This window comes from Amblyraja radiata, chromosome 6, assembly GCF_010909765.2.
Source record: "Amblyraja radiata isolate CabotCenter1 chromosome 6, sAmbRad1.1.pri, whole genome shotgun sequence".
Taxonomy (NCBI): Eukaryota; Metazoa; Chordata; class Chondrichthyes; order Rajiformes; family Rajidae; genus Amblyraja; species Amblyraja radiata.
Genome location: NC_045961.1, coordinates 26010816 through 26028368, shown reverse-complemented (window position 1 = coordinate 26028368; position 17553 = coordinate 26010816). Strand labels below are relative to the sequence as shown.

Here is a 17553-nt window from a genome sequence, read left to right as displayed (position 1 = left end):
ATTTTATGAGCTAATCCGTTTCTAACTTGATTGCGCTGGTGAATATGGTTTGTTTTTTCCCTTAAAGAAAGATAATTGCATTGCAAACCTAATGTTTTTCATTTTTTCTGTCGAGTTAAATAAAATCTGATGTATTTTTGATTGAGCTTGTTTTAGATAAAACCAATACCTGTAGGGTGAGCTTCTGGCAGATCACCAACATCGCCATATCTGCTTTTTAGTACGTTGAAAGAAAGGCTCCATTCCAAATAAGTTTAAAATTTAATGTTGAGTTCTGTTGAACAAATAATTTTGCATAGATCTATTTTGGGATAGTCCAGTTTTGACCAATTCAATCAATGAAATTCTGTTGTTCAATTTTACGACCAGATTCTACACCCAATTATTATAGAAATGTATTTTCTACTTTTCAAGCTTCATGTTCCTGTTGTGCAAGCAAGGAACCTGAATATCTGCCAAGTATCTCTTTATATACTAGTGAGAGGTAAATTGCAAAGTAAATGGATTGATTTACAAATACAATTAACTAACCAATTGATTCCAGGGGTTTTTGCTTTGGTATTCAGTATCTTAGTCCATTTTGGGTACAGATCTGATTTTTATTTGGCACTATACCGTCTATATAGCATGCAGTTCATGTGCTGATTTCCAGTTGCAAGATAAGCTTGTGTGTTCAGTCCACATACCTGCTTCAGGGTGTATTTGAAAATACCACTAACAAGATTGTGAAATTCCCATCATGCCATCTAGATGTCAGTGCTGAATTTAACACTGTAAATGCAAGTAGTCTTCTAATAGGCACTGACTTCCTAGAATTTAGCCTGCAGTTACTAGTATAATGCTCGTTTTTGATCTAGATTTATGTAATGCCGAACTTGTGACCTTAGCTTTAGTGCATTTCCAAGAGAAAGTGCACAGTTGGGCCATGCTCGGGTTTTACCCAAATGCACTCAGTAGGCTTTATGTTTTGTAGCCGTGCAGAGGTTTTTAAAAATTGCACATTTTCTCTAAGCAATCAAATTTGATCTTTTCCTGAACCCAAAGTTTTCTGCTATATTGGCTTGAATATTAGCTTTCAAAGGTTTATTGTATCTTCAGCCCACAAATGTAATTTTATGTATATGCGAGGAAGAGAGATTTCTTATCCATTTGAATCAGTTTAAGAAAGAAGACCACTTATCTTCAGACCATGGTGTCGAGAATTGCTTCACTTACAGCAGATTACTTTGATGTGTAGTCTGCATGTAGACATGCATTGAAACTAATAGCAATGAATGATCAGTGAACATGTTTGCCGTTCATTGAGGAGAAATCATTTGTGGGGAAACCCGATCTCTATCGTGTCACTAACGTGTCACTAACATGGAAACAAAATCTATATCTATATAATTAAAAGTCTAAACTTGACCACTTCCTGTTTGCACTGTATATTGATTTTAGAAAAAACGCTACCACTTACGGCTGTGATTTTTGGCCATCTTACTCAGAGTCCCCCTCCAGCTGTCAGGATCAGAGGATTTTTCCCATCGATGAAAAATAAAAGACTTATTAATGCTTAAAATGTTGAGATTCTCTCTCCTGTCAATCATGCCATGAAAGCCACGCCCCATCCGGTGGGAGGGGGGAGGGACTATAAAACCCAGAGGTGCGGAAGTGCATCAGTCTCTGCAAGATGGGGAGGGAGAGGTCACGACTCTCAGTCTGAGCTGTGAATAACTCTGAACACATGTCTACTAAACTGTGAGTGTGTTTTTACTGACCTGTGAGTGCCCTTAATGTTTGAAAATGAAGTTTGAAAATCAAAATGAGGTTGGTTTGAAAATATGGTTGATTTGAAAATGAAAATGTGGTTGGTTTGAAAATGAAAATGTACTTTGTTTGAAAATGAAAATATGGTTGGTTTGAAAATGTGGTTGGTTTGAAAATGAAAATGTGGTTTGAAAATCTATATAATTAAAAGTCAGATCTTGACCACTTCCTGTTTGCACTGTATATTGATTTTAGAAAAAACGCTACAACGTAAGGCTGTGATTTTTGGCCATCTTACTCGGAGTGCACCTCCGCTCATCAGGTGCTGAGGATTTTTCCCAACGATCAAAAATAAAAGAGTTATTAGTGTTTAAAAAATGTTGAGATTCTCTCTCCTGTCAATCACGCTATGAAGGCCACTTCCTTTCCGGTGGGAGGGGCGATAAAACCCGGTAGTGTGGGCGTGGCTCAGTCTCTGCAAGATGGGGAGGGAGAGGTCATGACCCTCTGTCTTTGGTGGCCTTGCACCCTGCTTGAAATGGTATGAAACTGCACTTGAATTTGGTGGCCTTGCACCCTGCTTGAAGTGGTGTGAAACTGCACTTGAATGTGGTGGCCTTGCACCCTGCTTGAAGTGGTGTGAAACTGCACTTGAATTTGGTGACCTTGCACCCTGCTTGAAATGGAATTTCAAGGAATAGCCATGAGTCAACTGCTAGCCCACCAGCCATGAGTGAGTGAGCTGCTAGCACACTAGGCTTGAGTGACTGAGCTGCCAGCCCAATAATCCATTCGGCCCACAATGTCCATACTAGCCCTCTGGAAACCAGTCCCTTCAGCCCACAACACCCATACTAGTGTTCCAGAAAGCCGCCCACCCCCACTGGCCACCAATATTGGAATTGGTGGAGAGGTGGGAAATTGCATTGGGGGACCAGCTCTCCCGTGTGAACATGGGACCCAACGGGTCCCACTTAGTCTAGTAAATTTATAAAACTCTCAACTTGCCCTCTTCGGTTTGCGTTGTTTTTAAATTTGTGCGCAAACGATACCCGATAGCGCTACGATTTTTTTTGTCACCTTACTCGCCATTCGTTTGTGCTGCAAGTGCATCCAGTGTTGTTCCGATCAGTGAAATATTTGAAAAGTTATTGGTCTTCTCTCCTGTCATTCGCCGGGACGACGACGCCCCTTCCGGCACCCGCAGTCAATCACCGGCGGCGAGAATAAAGCTGAAGATGCGGAGTGGGCAGAGTGTGAGTGAAGGCAGTGTTCGCGGGTGCGGGCAGGCGGGGGCTGTGTTCGCCAGCGAGCAGGGGCTGTGTTCCGCAGGTGGCGGCCACCACCACGACGAGCCAGGAGCCATTGAGTGTGACAGGAGCCGGGGACGGGAGCCGCTCAGTGAGTCCGGAGCTGGGTCCTGGTGCCGGTGAGAGCGGTTGGAGCCGCGAGCCGCTGAGCCCACACCCCCCACCACACACACACACACACACACACACACACACACACACACACACACACACACACACACACACACACACACACACACCCCTCCCTCTCTACCCCCTACTTAGCGGTTGAGTCAAATTGACATCCTCCTATGTCACAATCCCAAGTAGCTAATGAAATTGGATCTATATTCTTCAGAGTTTACGAGAATGAGTTTACAACATGGTGGACTAGATTTCAAGATGTCTGCACGAGTTGGAGAATCTCCGAATGAGGGCTTGTGGCTCGTAAATATGGATTTAGTCATTAATATTGAGGTGTGTAGAATCTTATTTTTTTAGAGGTATTTGAATGCCAACAAGGTAAAGAATTTGTGTAGGAAGGAACTGCAGATGCAGGCTTACACAAAATGCTTGATTAATTAAGTGGAACAGGCAACATCTCTAGATAGAAGGAATGGGTCAAATAATCTGTTCTGTTTAAGTTAACGTGTGGAAGTAAGGATCCTCTGACATGCATGTCAATTGCAGTGATAATTGAAACTGCAGCAGTTATTTGAAGATTGATTGTTACAAATTTGTCATTTAAAAAAAGTAAATTTGTCAAATTGATGCTTCATTCCTACAGCAATCCATGGCCACAAAATGAAAATATCAAACCTAGGTGCTTCACAATAGCATCAAACACTATACCTTAAAACTGGAGCATCTTGAAAGTTATCAATGGCAAACACCATGTCACTGCACAACAAACATACGTTAACAAAATTCCACCCATGTTTCAAACCTGGCAACCTTCCTAGCATAACATGCTAAAAAAAAACAAGATGATTTTTAATAATGAGTGCTACTGTTGGAATTATGACGATATTTGACAAATGAATTAGTAAAGATAGAGTAATACTTATTTATTTGTCTTGCCTGAAAGACACCTGCCTTGCAAATGGTTAGTGAAGGCACTGGTCACCCAATGTTGCCACATTGAGTGAGGATAATAAGGTGAAGAAGGGTTTCGACCCGAAATGTTGCCCATTTCCTTTGCTCCATAGATGCTGACTCACCCGCTGAGTTTCTCCAGCATTTTTGTCTACCTTCGATTTTCCAGCATCTGAAGTGCCTTCTTAAACAGGGTAATAAGGTTGCTGAGCTAAGGCCCCTGATATGCTTTTGCAGCCCAAGTTCCCAACGCCTCCCTGGAATCCCCTCACCACTGAATAGGCTGGGGGGGGGGGGGGGGGGGGGGGGGGGGGGACAGACTTGCGCAGGAACTAACGTAGGAACTTTTCAAGACTGCGTTTTTACAATTTGTGGCCATGCTCAATTGAAATGTCTCTTATTTAGCAGCGCAAAAATAGATCATTACAGAAAAGAGTCAAGATAACAAGTAAAAACAGGAGTAATAGTTCCATAGTTGCGGAAGGGACTGCTGATGCTGGAATCTAGCCAAAGAAATATCTGCTGAACTCATCCATCAGAATCCCTAAATTGAGATTCTTCTTATGTTAGCATTCAGCAAAAGGATTTGAGTATAGGAGGTTCTACTGCAGTTGTACAGGGTCTTGGTGAGACCACACCTGGAGTATTGCATACAGTTTTGGTCTCCAAATCTGAGGAAGGACATTATTGCCATAGAGGGAGTGCAGAGAAGGTTCACCAGACTGATTCCTGGGATGTCAGGACTTTCATATGAAGAAAGACTGGATAGACTCGGCTTGTACTCGCTAGAATTTAGGAGATTGAGGGGGGGATCTTATAGAAACGTACAAAATTCTTAAAGGGTTGGACAGGCTAGATGCAGGAAGATTGTTCACGATGTTGGGGAAGTCCAGGACAAGGGGTCACAGCTTAAGGATAGAGGGGAAATCCTTTTGGACCGAGATGAGAAAAACATTTTTCACACAGAGAGTGGTGAATCTCTGGAACTCTCTGCCACAGAAGGTAGTTGAGGCCAGTTCATTGGCTATATTTAAGAGGGAGTTAGATGTGGCCCTTGTGGCTAAAGGGATCAGGGGGTATGGAGAGAAGGCAGGTACGGGATACTGAGTTGGATGATCAGCCATGATCATATTGAATGGTGGTGCAGGCTCGAAGGGCCGAATGGCCTCCTGCACCTATTTTCTATGTTTCAGCCTAACTCGATGAGGGGTACTGTCGGGCAGTTGAAGGGTACTGACCCAAAGTGTCATCTGTCCATTTCCTCCACAGATGCTTCCTGACCTATTGAATTCCTCCAGCAACTCTATTTTTAGCCACATTGATAATCCCATGCTCTGTAGTTTCCTGCTTTGTGAAATTTGACAATTTGTGTTTGGAATGAAGGGGTAAACTAATGAGTGTCAAAAAAAGCTATGTTTGGCTCTTCACAATTTTGACACCAAATATGCAAAATTTGTTTAAAAAAAATGAACATGTTCTCCCTTTTGAAAAGATAGGTGTTTGCTTAAGGGTGTGTGAGATTCATGCTGTAATTCGCATATGTAGTTAGCACATGAGTAGTATCATAGCATCTAATTAATTGAATCTCAGGAGCCATGAAGGGCTTGTCCCACTTTCACGACCTAATTCACGACCTTTTTTTACTCGTGGCCATTTTTCATCATGCTAGAAAAACGCCCTGACCCACTTGATGCCACGAGTACCTACGACTAGCATCACGGCCTGCTACGACCTACCTATGACCTACTACGACCTCGTGACGACCATGTTGCGTGTATGTGTCACGGGCAAACAAGGCAGAAGTCGTGAATTACGTTGTGAAAGTGGGACAGCCCTTAACAATGATCATGCAGAGTTTTTGCTAGACATAGAAACAAGTTGTGTGGCTTTTGCAAGGAGAGAATAATGATGGAAGTAAGGAGAAAATCAGTTTGCAATCTGGTTTCCCAATACACTCGGCATTAAACAGCCAGCTCTGTAATATTAAGACAGACTGGGAAAACAATTTCTACCAGTTTTGCCTTAAAAAGTAAGGGGGTTAAAACACTTCTCCTGAAATGACTGGCAAAAATACCACGTTAAGTTACAATGAAAATAAAACCCCTAGTCGTCACAAATGGCTTTGCTCCAGCTGGCAGAGTCAACCTTGTATCTATCGTTGTCTTCACAAAAGAAGTTGAAGAATGAGTTTTCAAATTAGAGGTATTCCACGTAGCTGTCAGGGAACAGCCTGATCTAGTTGTGCTCTTAGTAATGCCTTTCAGCCATTGTTGGGATCTAAGATGGACACAAAAAGCTGAAGTAACTCAGCGGGACAGGTAGCATCTCTGGAGAGAACCCTTCTTCAGACTGGTTCGGGGTAAGGGAAACGAGAGATATGGACGGTGATGTGGAGAGATAAAGACCAATGAATGAACGATATGCAAAAAAAGTAATAATGATAAATGAAACGGGCCATTGTAAGCTGTTTGTAGCGTGACAATGAGAAGCTAGTGCGACTTGGGTGGGGGGAGGGATAGAGAGAGAGGGAATGCTGGGGCCATCCGAAGTGAGAGAAATCAATATTCATACCACTGGGCTGTAAGCTGCCCAGGCGAAATATGAGATGCTGTTCCTCCAACTTGCATTTAGCCCCACTCTGATAATGGAGGAGACTGAGGACAGAAAGGTCTGTGTAGGAATGGGAAGGAGAATCAAAGTGTCCAGCAACCGGGAGATCAGGTTGGTTTAGGCGGGCTGAGCGAAGGTGTTCCGTGAAACGATCGCCCAGTCTGCGTTTGGTCTCGCCGTTGTATAAGAGTCCACATCTTGAACAACGGATACAGTAGATGAGGAGGTGCAAGTGAACCTCTGAAAGGACTGTCAGGGTCCCAGGACAGAGTCGTTTCAGCTTACATTGGCCTGTTTTCTTTATCATCGTTCAGCTTGCAATGGCTACTTTTTTGCATATCTTTTACTCGTTGTTCTTTATTGTTTAATTCATTGTTCTTTATCTCTCCACATCACTGTCTATATCTCTCATTTCCCTTATCCCTAACCAGTCTGAAGAAGGGTCTTGACCCAAAACGTCACCCATTCCTTCTCTCCAGAGATGCTGCCTGTCCCACTGAGTTACTCCAGCTTTTTATGTCTATCTTCGGTTTAAACCAGCATCTGCAGTTGCTTCTTACACATGGTGTTGGATCTCTCTGTTGTATTCGTCTAGTGTGCCCTGCCCTTGGCAAGACAGGTTCACTGATGGTGGCTGCAGTACAACAGCTTCTGGTCAACGGTGCATTTATTGACACTTATGGGAAGTGCTCATGCTGGAGCAGCTATGGTGGTCCTCAACAATCACACCACATCCCTATGAAGTCTCTTGACCTTTTGGTTCAAACACCGGCAAGGAGAATTCTTAATTGTTATCCATTCTCCTCCCCCTGCTCGTAAATTTGAAAAAGCAAGGGCATAGAATGTACACAGGTTGGGAGACTTTAATTGCTTGGGTAGCTCTATCACTGAACGTATCCATAAAGAGCCACATGACTGTGGCAAGTGTGAATTAATGTACACAATTAATAAACATAGTATTGCTGACACAAGACAACTGTGACCACCACACTCTTCTTGGGATAGATAGAGAATAAATTGGCAGCATAAACACTGGATTTGGGACCATCAAGTCCACAGTACATTTTCTAACAATCTGAGCTGATATGTAGGTATGTTGCAAAGCCTACCTGAAGCGTCGCTGAATATCTGCCGCTGAGGTTGTGCGCGATTTTGGCGCCGTTTAGAGGGGGCGGGTTTAAAACGCGATTTTCTCTAAGCTGTTCCAATCGAAAATGTTCAGCCTAGTTAATTATTAACGAAAAATCGCTGATAGACCCCGTCGCAAAAGCTATTATTAGGTTTAAAGGCCTTGAATAATAGTTATAGTAGTTTAAAAATCAATCTTTAAACCCGCGACCGTCAGCAACCGCAGGGTCTCATAAAGAAAATAGCAGAAGGTAGGTTGTATATTTTTACATTCAAAAGGGCTTCTAAAGATCCTTTTATACAAAATTTAATATTGCGAGTAGCTCAATTTGGGCCCATTATATCGCGCAGTATTTTTCTCGGCATTTGAGGCACAAATCTACCGCAATGTGAACGTTCTAAACCAGCGCGTTCCACAGGGACCCACTGGAAAGCTGATTTAAATGGGCATTTATTTACAGCAATTGAACACTGAATTCCTTCCATTTGGCCTATAAATTAATGTAAATGAGATTTAAAAATCATGTTTTATTGTGAATTATTTGTGAATATTATTTGGACATTTAGGCTATTTAAAAATGTTAATCATTTATTAAGAAATGGATAGATGTTTAGATCTAGTAATTGAAGTCTGAAATTAGCTACAATTAGGTAACTAACTAATTATATGCTTTAATTTCAGGTCATCCAAGTAAGATTATTTTATATTTGTTTCAGAATGCTTCAATCTATGATAACTGAAAATTTCATTCAGTTCTCTTAATTTTTAAGAAAGTTATGGGCTTTTGACCGTTCACGATCACAACTTTTTTGTTACGTCCATAGAAAATCAATAGGGAACAAGATGCTCATTTCCGAGTATGAAAATGGCCATAACTTTTTAAATACTTGAGATATGAAAGTGAATTAGATGTCAAATTAAACTTATTTTTATGCTTTATCTGATGGGATAAATTACAGACTTGATTTTTAAAATCTCAAAATTTTGTAACATTGCTATGATATGCACCTCACGCTGCCATTACTATAAAACAAAACGGCTGAGTCTGGTTCAGTGGACTGTATGGAAGTTTATACCAGGAAGCACTCCAGATCTTGTTACAGCTTTTAAAGTATGTGTCAAAGAGCTGAATTTGAGGTGAATTGAGAATGATTGCAGTTGATTCTAAAAATTGCACAGATTTAAATCGGGCATTAGACCATTCCATGCCATTCAGCCCATCAAGTCTACTCTGCCATTCAATCATGGCTGATATTTTTCTTCTCCTCAACCCCAAACTCCTGCCTTCTCCTCGTAACCTTTGCTCCCCCTCCTAATCTAGAACTTATCATTCTCCACTTAAAAAAATACCCAATGTCATGATGGCCTGCTGGGCAATCTGCAGCAATGAATTCCACAGAATTCAAAGCCCAGGGCCTTCAAATGCTCCTCGTATATTAACCCAATCATCTCTGGGATCATTCATATAAACCTCTGGACCCTCTCCAAAACAACACATCCTCCCTCGGATATGGGGCCCAAACCTGCTCATAATGTTCCAAGTATAGCCTCACCAACGCCTTATAAAGCCCCAGCATTACATCTTTGCTTTTATACTCTAGCCCCCAAGAAATCAATGCTGACATTGCATTTGCCAAAAGGGTTGATGTACATATTGGCAATATACGGCATATTGATGTCAATAATTGGAACTTGAAGTCTACATCAAGATCCATGTCATTGTATTCTGAAGTATTTTTTGAAGCATTGACTTAACTTGGTAAATGACAAAATATATAAGTTCACCACAAGAAATCCCAGCTGATACTGGCTTTGTATTGTAGAGTAGTTTTCTATTGTCTGCTTTAAAACAGATCAGAATTTATTATGCCTATTTTTTAATAAATTAACAGTATCACCTACTAAATCTCTCTAGTGATTAACACATTCTATATTTCTAGCAAAGATGACAGTTTTCATACTCTCCAGAGAACGATGACTTTGTTTCTACATGGGAGAAAATTGTTCACTTTGTTTCTGTTGAGATGGAAATGTGGCCAGATTGATTTATTTTGCCTGATGTTTTGTTTTCTCTCTGCTTCCTCCAATTATAGTCACATTGAGCAGACCACGACATGGCAGGACCCAAGGAAACCAATGTCTGTAATAAATTCAGCTACATCTGCGAGTCCAGTGCCCATGCAACAGAATGTGATGAACACCACAGCCTCCGGTAAGTTAAGGATTTCACCACTGGCAAGTCGGGAAGGTGGGGCTGGCAAAGAAGGAAGAAAAGAATAGGGGAAATAGGGGAAAGTCCAAGGTGATTAAAACACTATCCCAGTTCACAGCCTTATTCCAAATATATTAGAAACATAGAAAATAGTTGTAGGAGTAGGCCATTCGGCACTATTCAATATGAACATGGCTGATCATCCAAAATCAGTACACCGTTCCTGTTTTCTCCCCATATCCCGTGATTTCATTAGCCCGAAGAGCTATATCTAACTCTCTCTTGAAAACATTCAGTGAATTCTGAGTCAGAGAATTCCACAGATTCATAACTCTCTGGGTGAAAAAATGTTTCCTCATCACAGTCCTAAATGGCTTACCCCTTCCCTGTCCAATCTCTTAGGAATCTTATATGTTTCTATAAGATTCCCTCTCATCCTTCTAAATTGCAGTGAATATAGGCCCAGTCGATCCATTCTTTCATCATATGACAGTCCCGCCATCACAGGAATTAACCTGGTGAACCTACGCTGCACTCCCTCAATAGCAAGAATGTACTGCCTCAAATTAGGAGACAAAAACTGCACACAATACTCCAGGTGTGGTCTCACCTAGGCCCTGTACAACTGCAGTAGGAGCAAGGTCCTCCATGCTCCTATACTCAAATCCTCTCGCTATGAAGGCCAACAAGCCATTTCCTTTCTTCACTGCCTGCTGTACCTCCATGTAATATGATGGCAGCACATCATAAATAGCCCCAATAAGGAAACTTACATGACCCGCCTCCATGCACCACAGATCCCTCCTGCTAAACCTCCTCTTTCTACACTTTCCAAGTTCATCTACTGTCCCTGCTTAACCTGATCTGCTGCCCTTATACATCTCACTGCTACCGCCTGACAACGTACCTGCTCTACAACCAATTTCCTCCTCTCTGTTGGACCTGCCTTACTCCACACTGGTTTCCCTGTGTAAGCCCTGGGCCTCCTTTCCCTTGCTGCACCCTACCAGCAATGTCTGTCTGTATGCCTCCGAGCTGCTTGTGCTTCCTGCTCCGAGTTCCACTTCCTCCCTCTAGTTACACTTGGCACCAGATTACTAAGTAAGGTATCATTCCCTGATAATTGCAACTCTAACCTCACCTTAGCACACTTAAACTCCTCTGTTAGGCTAGCCAATGGGAAATGGAGAATACCTTTCCCTTATGTAGCCACATTATTAAGACACCGTGGAACTCCAAACCATTTCCTAATCTATAAACAAACCAATCTCTCTTCCCTTTCCACCATAGAAATTGGCACATCATACACTGTTAATGGCCACATTAACCTAGAGAATGACCCAAACTGCAAACACCCCAACTTCAACTTGCTTGGAAGCCCTGACTTCTCTATCTTTTCTAACCTGTTAATAACATATTTTCTAAGTTGCTGAACCTGTTCAGTGTCATCCAACTTCCTGTTACACCACCTACCCAAACTTTTATCTGGCATCCATTATAGACGAGATTTCTTCTTCATCTACATAAAACCTTTTCTCTGCTACCGTTACCCATGCCAAATAAATACTCCGTGACTTACTAGACTTAATCTTCAATGTAGCTCACTTACTCTACCTACCCATGCCAACTACATATGTAACCTTTTTCCTTTCATAAGCATTCCGTATAAAATCATTCGAGTCCTTCAGCTCATTAATTGTGTATAAAGAGAGATATTAATGAGTGGAGTTTGATGTACTAAATTTCATTTGATTGTATTAATTGAACATATTTTTGTTTATGGTTGCATTTGTTTAGTACAAAAATGTATTGTTACAAATGCCCTCAAGTGTAATTGACACAATATTTGAATATTGTATTTCTTAGCTTTCTTTCATTTGGTTACAAAATAACAATATTCTGTGGGGCACTATATTCAGATACAAAATTTGTTTGCTGTGTGCAACAAAGATCTGAATATTTAGTTAGTTAGAGTGATGTTCAAATATGCAGAAATGTTGCAAACTTCTGGTAAGATTGTAAGATTCATTGTAAGATTCTGAAAATGAAAGGGAAATGCAAGACAACTTTGCAAAAAGAAAGAGGCAAATGGCATTCAGCTTTGGCAGCACTAGGTTTGTTTGGTACTTCAGGGAAAACTGGATGAATAAGCCAGTTTGGTATTCCGAAAAAACGCAAGGAATCATGGGATTTGGCAAAGGCCATTCCAGAATTTAAAAAAGTGAACGGGGTAGCGGGGGAGAGCGGGGTGTAACAGCGAGAGAGAGAGAGAGAGAGAGAGGGGGTAGATGCGAGTGGGAGACAGGGAGAGACAGTGAGAGGTGGGGAAGAGAGGTTTCAGTTAGACAACCACTGGGAAAGCCATGGCTCGTTGCTTCTAGGAGAGTCGAGAAAATGTCCTCAATCGAGAAAATGCAACTTCTGAACGCCCTCGTCTCGACCGCGCTGGAGTTTGCATTGAGTGAACTCGGTGTTCTTACAGTCCTCGTCGTACACCGGCGTTTTGTGAGAGTGGTTGGATCCCGGGATCGAGGAGTCAGCACCTAACAGGTGAGCGGCCTGTAACTGGTGCCTCTCCGCTCGCCGCTGAAAGAACTGACACCTCTACTCCCCGGGTCGGGCGCTGCCTCCTTGACCCAGCTACTCAGCAGCGGCCGACTAGGATTCCAGAGCATCGACGATGCCTCACATCGGCTCCAGATTCCCCCGCCGCATGTCGGGATAATGGTAGAGCTGAAGCTGGGATCCAACCACTCTCACAAAACGGCGGTGTACGACGAAGACGTTAAGAACACTCAGTTCACTCAACGCAAACTTTAGGTCATTTGTTCTTTGCGCCCATGGAAATCCCCGCTCCCATCCATCCCAAGCACCGCGCAAAAGTCTAATGCGTAGGAAGTCTGAAGGAGGGTCTTCTATCCAGAGATCCGCGGACGGGAGTGTCGGCCCAGGTCCGTAGGCAGCGCGCAGGGGAGGCGCCGGCCCCAGCTCGACTCTGCCTGTCCCACTGGCGGAATGGGAGGGGTTGAGCTGGAGTTGGTGCTTCTTTTCCACGCTGCCTGTGGGCCTGGGCCACCGCTGCGCCGGGACAGGCAAAGCCTAGCTGGAGCCTACGCCCCCCGCCCCCCTCCGCCGCTCCCCTCTAGCTCCCTCCGGCCTGGGGCCACCCTCAAACGGGATACTCATGAGGGGACGGGGACGGCCCAGTGGCAGCTGGATAGGGACGAGATGCAGGTCTGCACCCTTGCAGCGGCACGGCGCCCCGCCGCGCGTGTTTAGCCCGAGCGACCTATGATCTGCGCAGGCGCAGTCGGAATACCGAACTGGCTTATTGGAAATGCAGATAAGTTGATGGTTAGGTTCACAAGATATTAGTGCCAGCACTGTGTGGATAATTCACAATTCTTTTAAAGACCTGGCATCATAATGTGTTTTATGACAATTTAGAGAAAAATCAAATGCTTCCAGATAAGAAATCCAAAGAAAAGTCAAGTTCTATTGGAATGCAACATATTGAGATGATTTCTAAAGTATTTTAAAATAATAAGGGATGAAATAACTGGAGCTATGCTATTTTCAGTGATCCAAAAAGGAGACCTGAAATGAAATGTAATAAAAATTAAGTTTAAGGAGCAAGATGAATCTCTTTATCTAGATTTGATTTTAGTATTTTACACACCAAAGCACCAGAGTCCAAGTCATTGTTTATGATTGGGTCATACGGATAATTGGAAGAAAAGGGGAGGAAAGGCAATGGGAATAAGAAGGATGCAAAAAGCAAGATCTGCTTCTGCTTTAGAAAATGGGGACTAATATGCTGGGGCAGTTGGAGATGATGAAAGTGGTGTTGTTTCATCTGCAGTTGTATAGGGCCCTAGAGTGACCACACCTGGAGTATTGTGTGCAGTTTTGGTCCCCTAATTTGAGGAAAGACATTCTTACTATTGAGGGAGTGCAGCGTAGGTTTACAAGGTTAATTCCCAGGATGGCGGGACTGTCATATGCTGAGAGAATGGAGTGGCTGGGCTTGTATACTCTGGAGTTTAGAAGGATGAAAGGGAATCTTATTGAATTATCTTATTGAAACATATAAGATTATTAAGGGTTTGGACATGCTGGAGGCAGGAAACGTGCTCCCAATGTTGGGTGAGTCCACAACCAGGGGCTACAGTTTAAGAATATGGAGTAAGCCATTTAGAATGGAGACGAGGAAACACTTTTTTCTCACAGAGTGTTGTGAGTGTGAATTCTCTGCCTCAGAGGGCGGTGGAGGCCGGTTCTCTGGATACTATCAAGAGAGAGCTAGATAGGGGTCTTAAAAATAGCGGAGTCAGGGGATATGGGGAGAAGGCACGAGCAGGATACTGATTGGGGATGATCAGCCATGATCACATTGAATGGCGGTGCTGGCACAAAGGGCCGAATGGCCTACTCCTGCACCTATTGTCTATTGTCTGTTGGTGATATAGAGACTCTTGAGGGACATTACGCTGGATAAATTTGCATGGCCCGATGGGATCCATCCCAGGTTATTGTGTTAGCTGGAGAAGATACAGGGATGTATCTTCTCTAGCAACAGGCAAGATCCTGGAGAGTAGCCAATGCTGTTTCTTTGTTTAAGAACACAAGTAAAGGTAATTCAGGAATGTATTGGTTGGTGGACCTCATGTCAATGGGAGGGAAACTACTGGAGAAGATTCTTTGCAATAGGATTTTCTCTCTTTTAAGGGCCTGTCCCAATGTACGAGTTTACCCAAGAGCTCTCCTGAGTTAAAAAAAAAAAAATCAGACTCGTGGTAAGTACGTAGAATGTACGTAGCGGGTACTTCGGAGCTCGGGACGTCTCTTAGCGGCTCGTAACGCTAACGGCAGATACTCGGGAAACGCGGTAAGCTCGTGAACACTCATGAAGATTTTTCAACATTTAAAAAAATGTCCACGAGAGCCCCGAGTACCCACGAGCGGCTATTACCGTAATTCTCCGAGTTCAAATCCGGGGAAACTCGGGAGAACTCTTGAATTAGCTCGTACAGTGGGACAGGCTCTTTAGAAGAGAATGTATTAATTGGGGACAGTCAGCATGGCTTTGTCCACAGCATGTGTGTTAAGATTTTGAGGTGTTAAAAGGAGATTAATGAGAGTAACACAGTGGATGTTATTTACATGGATTTTAATAAGGCATTTGATAAAGTCACTCATGGTAGATGAATTCAGAAAATGAAGATGCATGGGATCCATGGCGACATACTCTTTTGGATTCAGAACTGGCTTATTGATAGAAGACAGTGGTAGATGGTTGTTATTTTGGCGAGATTCATGGAGTTGTGCACGGCTCAATACTGGGACCTCCGTGAAATATATATGACTTAGACATAAATGTAGATGAGTTCTTTAGCAAGTTTGCAGATGACACATTGTTAGAATTGTGGAGAGTGAGGAATGCTGTCAAAGTATGCAGCAGGAGATAGATCAGCTACAGAAATGACAATAGACAATAGGTGCAGGAGTCGGCCATTTGGCCCTTCGAGCCAGCACCGCCATTCAATGTGATCATGGCTGATCATCCCCCAATCAGTACCCCGTTCCTGCCTTCTCCCCATGTCCCCAGCCTCCGCTATTTTTAAGAGCCCTATCTAGCTCTCTCTTGAAAGCATCCAGAGAACCAGCCTCCACCGCCCTCTGAGGCAGAGAATTCCACAAACCCACCTCTCTCTGTGAGAAAAAGTGTTTCCTCGTCTCCGTTCTAAATGGCTTCCTCATTATTCTTAAACTGTGGCCCCTGGTTCTGGACTCCCCCAACATTGGGAACATGTTTCCTGCCTCTAGCGTGTCCAAGCCCTTAACAATCTTATATGTTTCAATGAGATTGCCTCTTATCCTTCTAAACTCCAGAGTGTACAAGCCCAGCTGCTCCATTCTCTCAGCATATGACAGTCCCACCATCCCGGGAATTAACCTTGTAAACCTACGCTGCACTCCCTCAATAGCAAGAATGTCCTTCCTCAAATTAGGGGATCAAAACTGCACACAATACTACAGGTGCGGTCTCACTAGGGCTCTGTACAACTGCAGAAGGACCTTTTTGCTCCTATATTCGATTCCTCTTGTTATAAAGGCCAACATGCCATTCGCTTTCTTCACTACCTGCTGTACCTGCATGCTTACTTTCATAGACTGATATACAAGGACCCCCAGATCCCATTGGACTTACCCTTTTCCCAACTTGACCTCATTTAGATAATAATCTGCCTTCCTGTTTTTGCTACCAAAGTGGATAACCTCACATTTATCTGCATTAAACTTCATCTGCCATGCATCTGCCCACTCCCCCAACCTGTCCAAGTCACCCTGCATTCTCATAGCATCCTCCTCACAGTTTACACTGCCACCCAGCTTTGTGTCATTTGCAAATTTGCAAATGTTACTTTGAATCCCTTCATCCAAATGGGCAGAGAAATGGCAGATGAAGCTTAATCCGAGCAAGTGTGCAGTTTCGCAATTTGGGAGGTTGAATGCAAGGAGAAAGTATACAGTTAATAACAAGGCTCTTAACAGCATTGATGTACAGAGGGACCTAGTTTATAGTTTGCTGAAAGTGCAAACGCAAGTAGCTAACAGTGATAAAGAAGGCATATGGTATGCTTGCCTTCATCTCAGGCTATTGAGCTCAAGGAAGTCAAGTTGCAACTTTAGAAGTTTGATTGAGCCATATTTGGAGTATTGTGTGCAGTACTCATAGGCTCGTTACAGGAAGGATGGGGAGGCTTTGGAGAGTGTGCAGAAGAGGTTTATAATAATGCTGTCTGGACAGAGCATATTTGCTTTAGGGAGAGGTTGGACAAACCTGGATTGTCTGAAATGTTGGAGGCTGAGGGGAAATTATAAGAAGTAAATAGAATTTGACGCATAGGTGGGTAAATGGACAGAATCTTTTTCCCCAAGCTGGTAATGTCAAAGACTGAAGGATATAGCTTTAAGGTGAAGGGGGGCAAATTTTAAAGGTGATGTACAGGGCAAGTTTTGTTTCAACACAGGGTGCTGGGTGCCTGGATCGCATTCCCAGGGGTGGTGGTGGAGGCAGTTAACATCGTGGCATTTGAGGTTTTTCGAGATCCACGTGGATATGCAGGAAATGGATAGATATGAATCTCATGCAGGCAAAGAAAATTGGTTTAACTTGCCATGTTCGGTGTGGACATCATGGGCTGAAGGGCCTTTCCCTGCCCTGTTCGGTTCTAGGTACAAAACACCAAAATGGACTGCAAAAGATAAAATGATTGCAATTTCTGTGTAATTCCATGTTTCCTTGTAATTTTGAAATTTGGTGTTCACCAATGCAAGATTGTGTAATATGTTTACGTTTTTATAGACAGCGTGGTGCTATTTTCATGTGAAAACCTAGCTTCATTGACATTTTAAATAGAGTTGGTTTATTTGAATCTGTCCTGCATTGTGATTTTATCATGTTT

General features: G+C 42.9%; 1 protein-coding gene across 2 annotated transcripts in view; it reads left to right on the top strand.

The window, feature by feature from the left end:
* Positions 1-17553, top strand: part of yap1 (Yes1 associated transcriptional regulator) — a 119986-nt gene that overhangs the window by 51342 nt on the left and 51091 nt on the right. For both annotated transcript variants that reach the window (XM_033022353.1, XM_033022352.1), the window contains exon 2: positions 9966-10084. In XM_033022353.1, coding sequence (XP_032878244.1) covers positions 9966-10084 — 119 coding nt within the window. The remainder of the gene's footprint in view (positions 1-9965; positions 10085-17553) is intronic.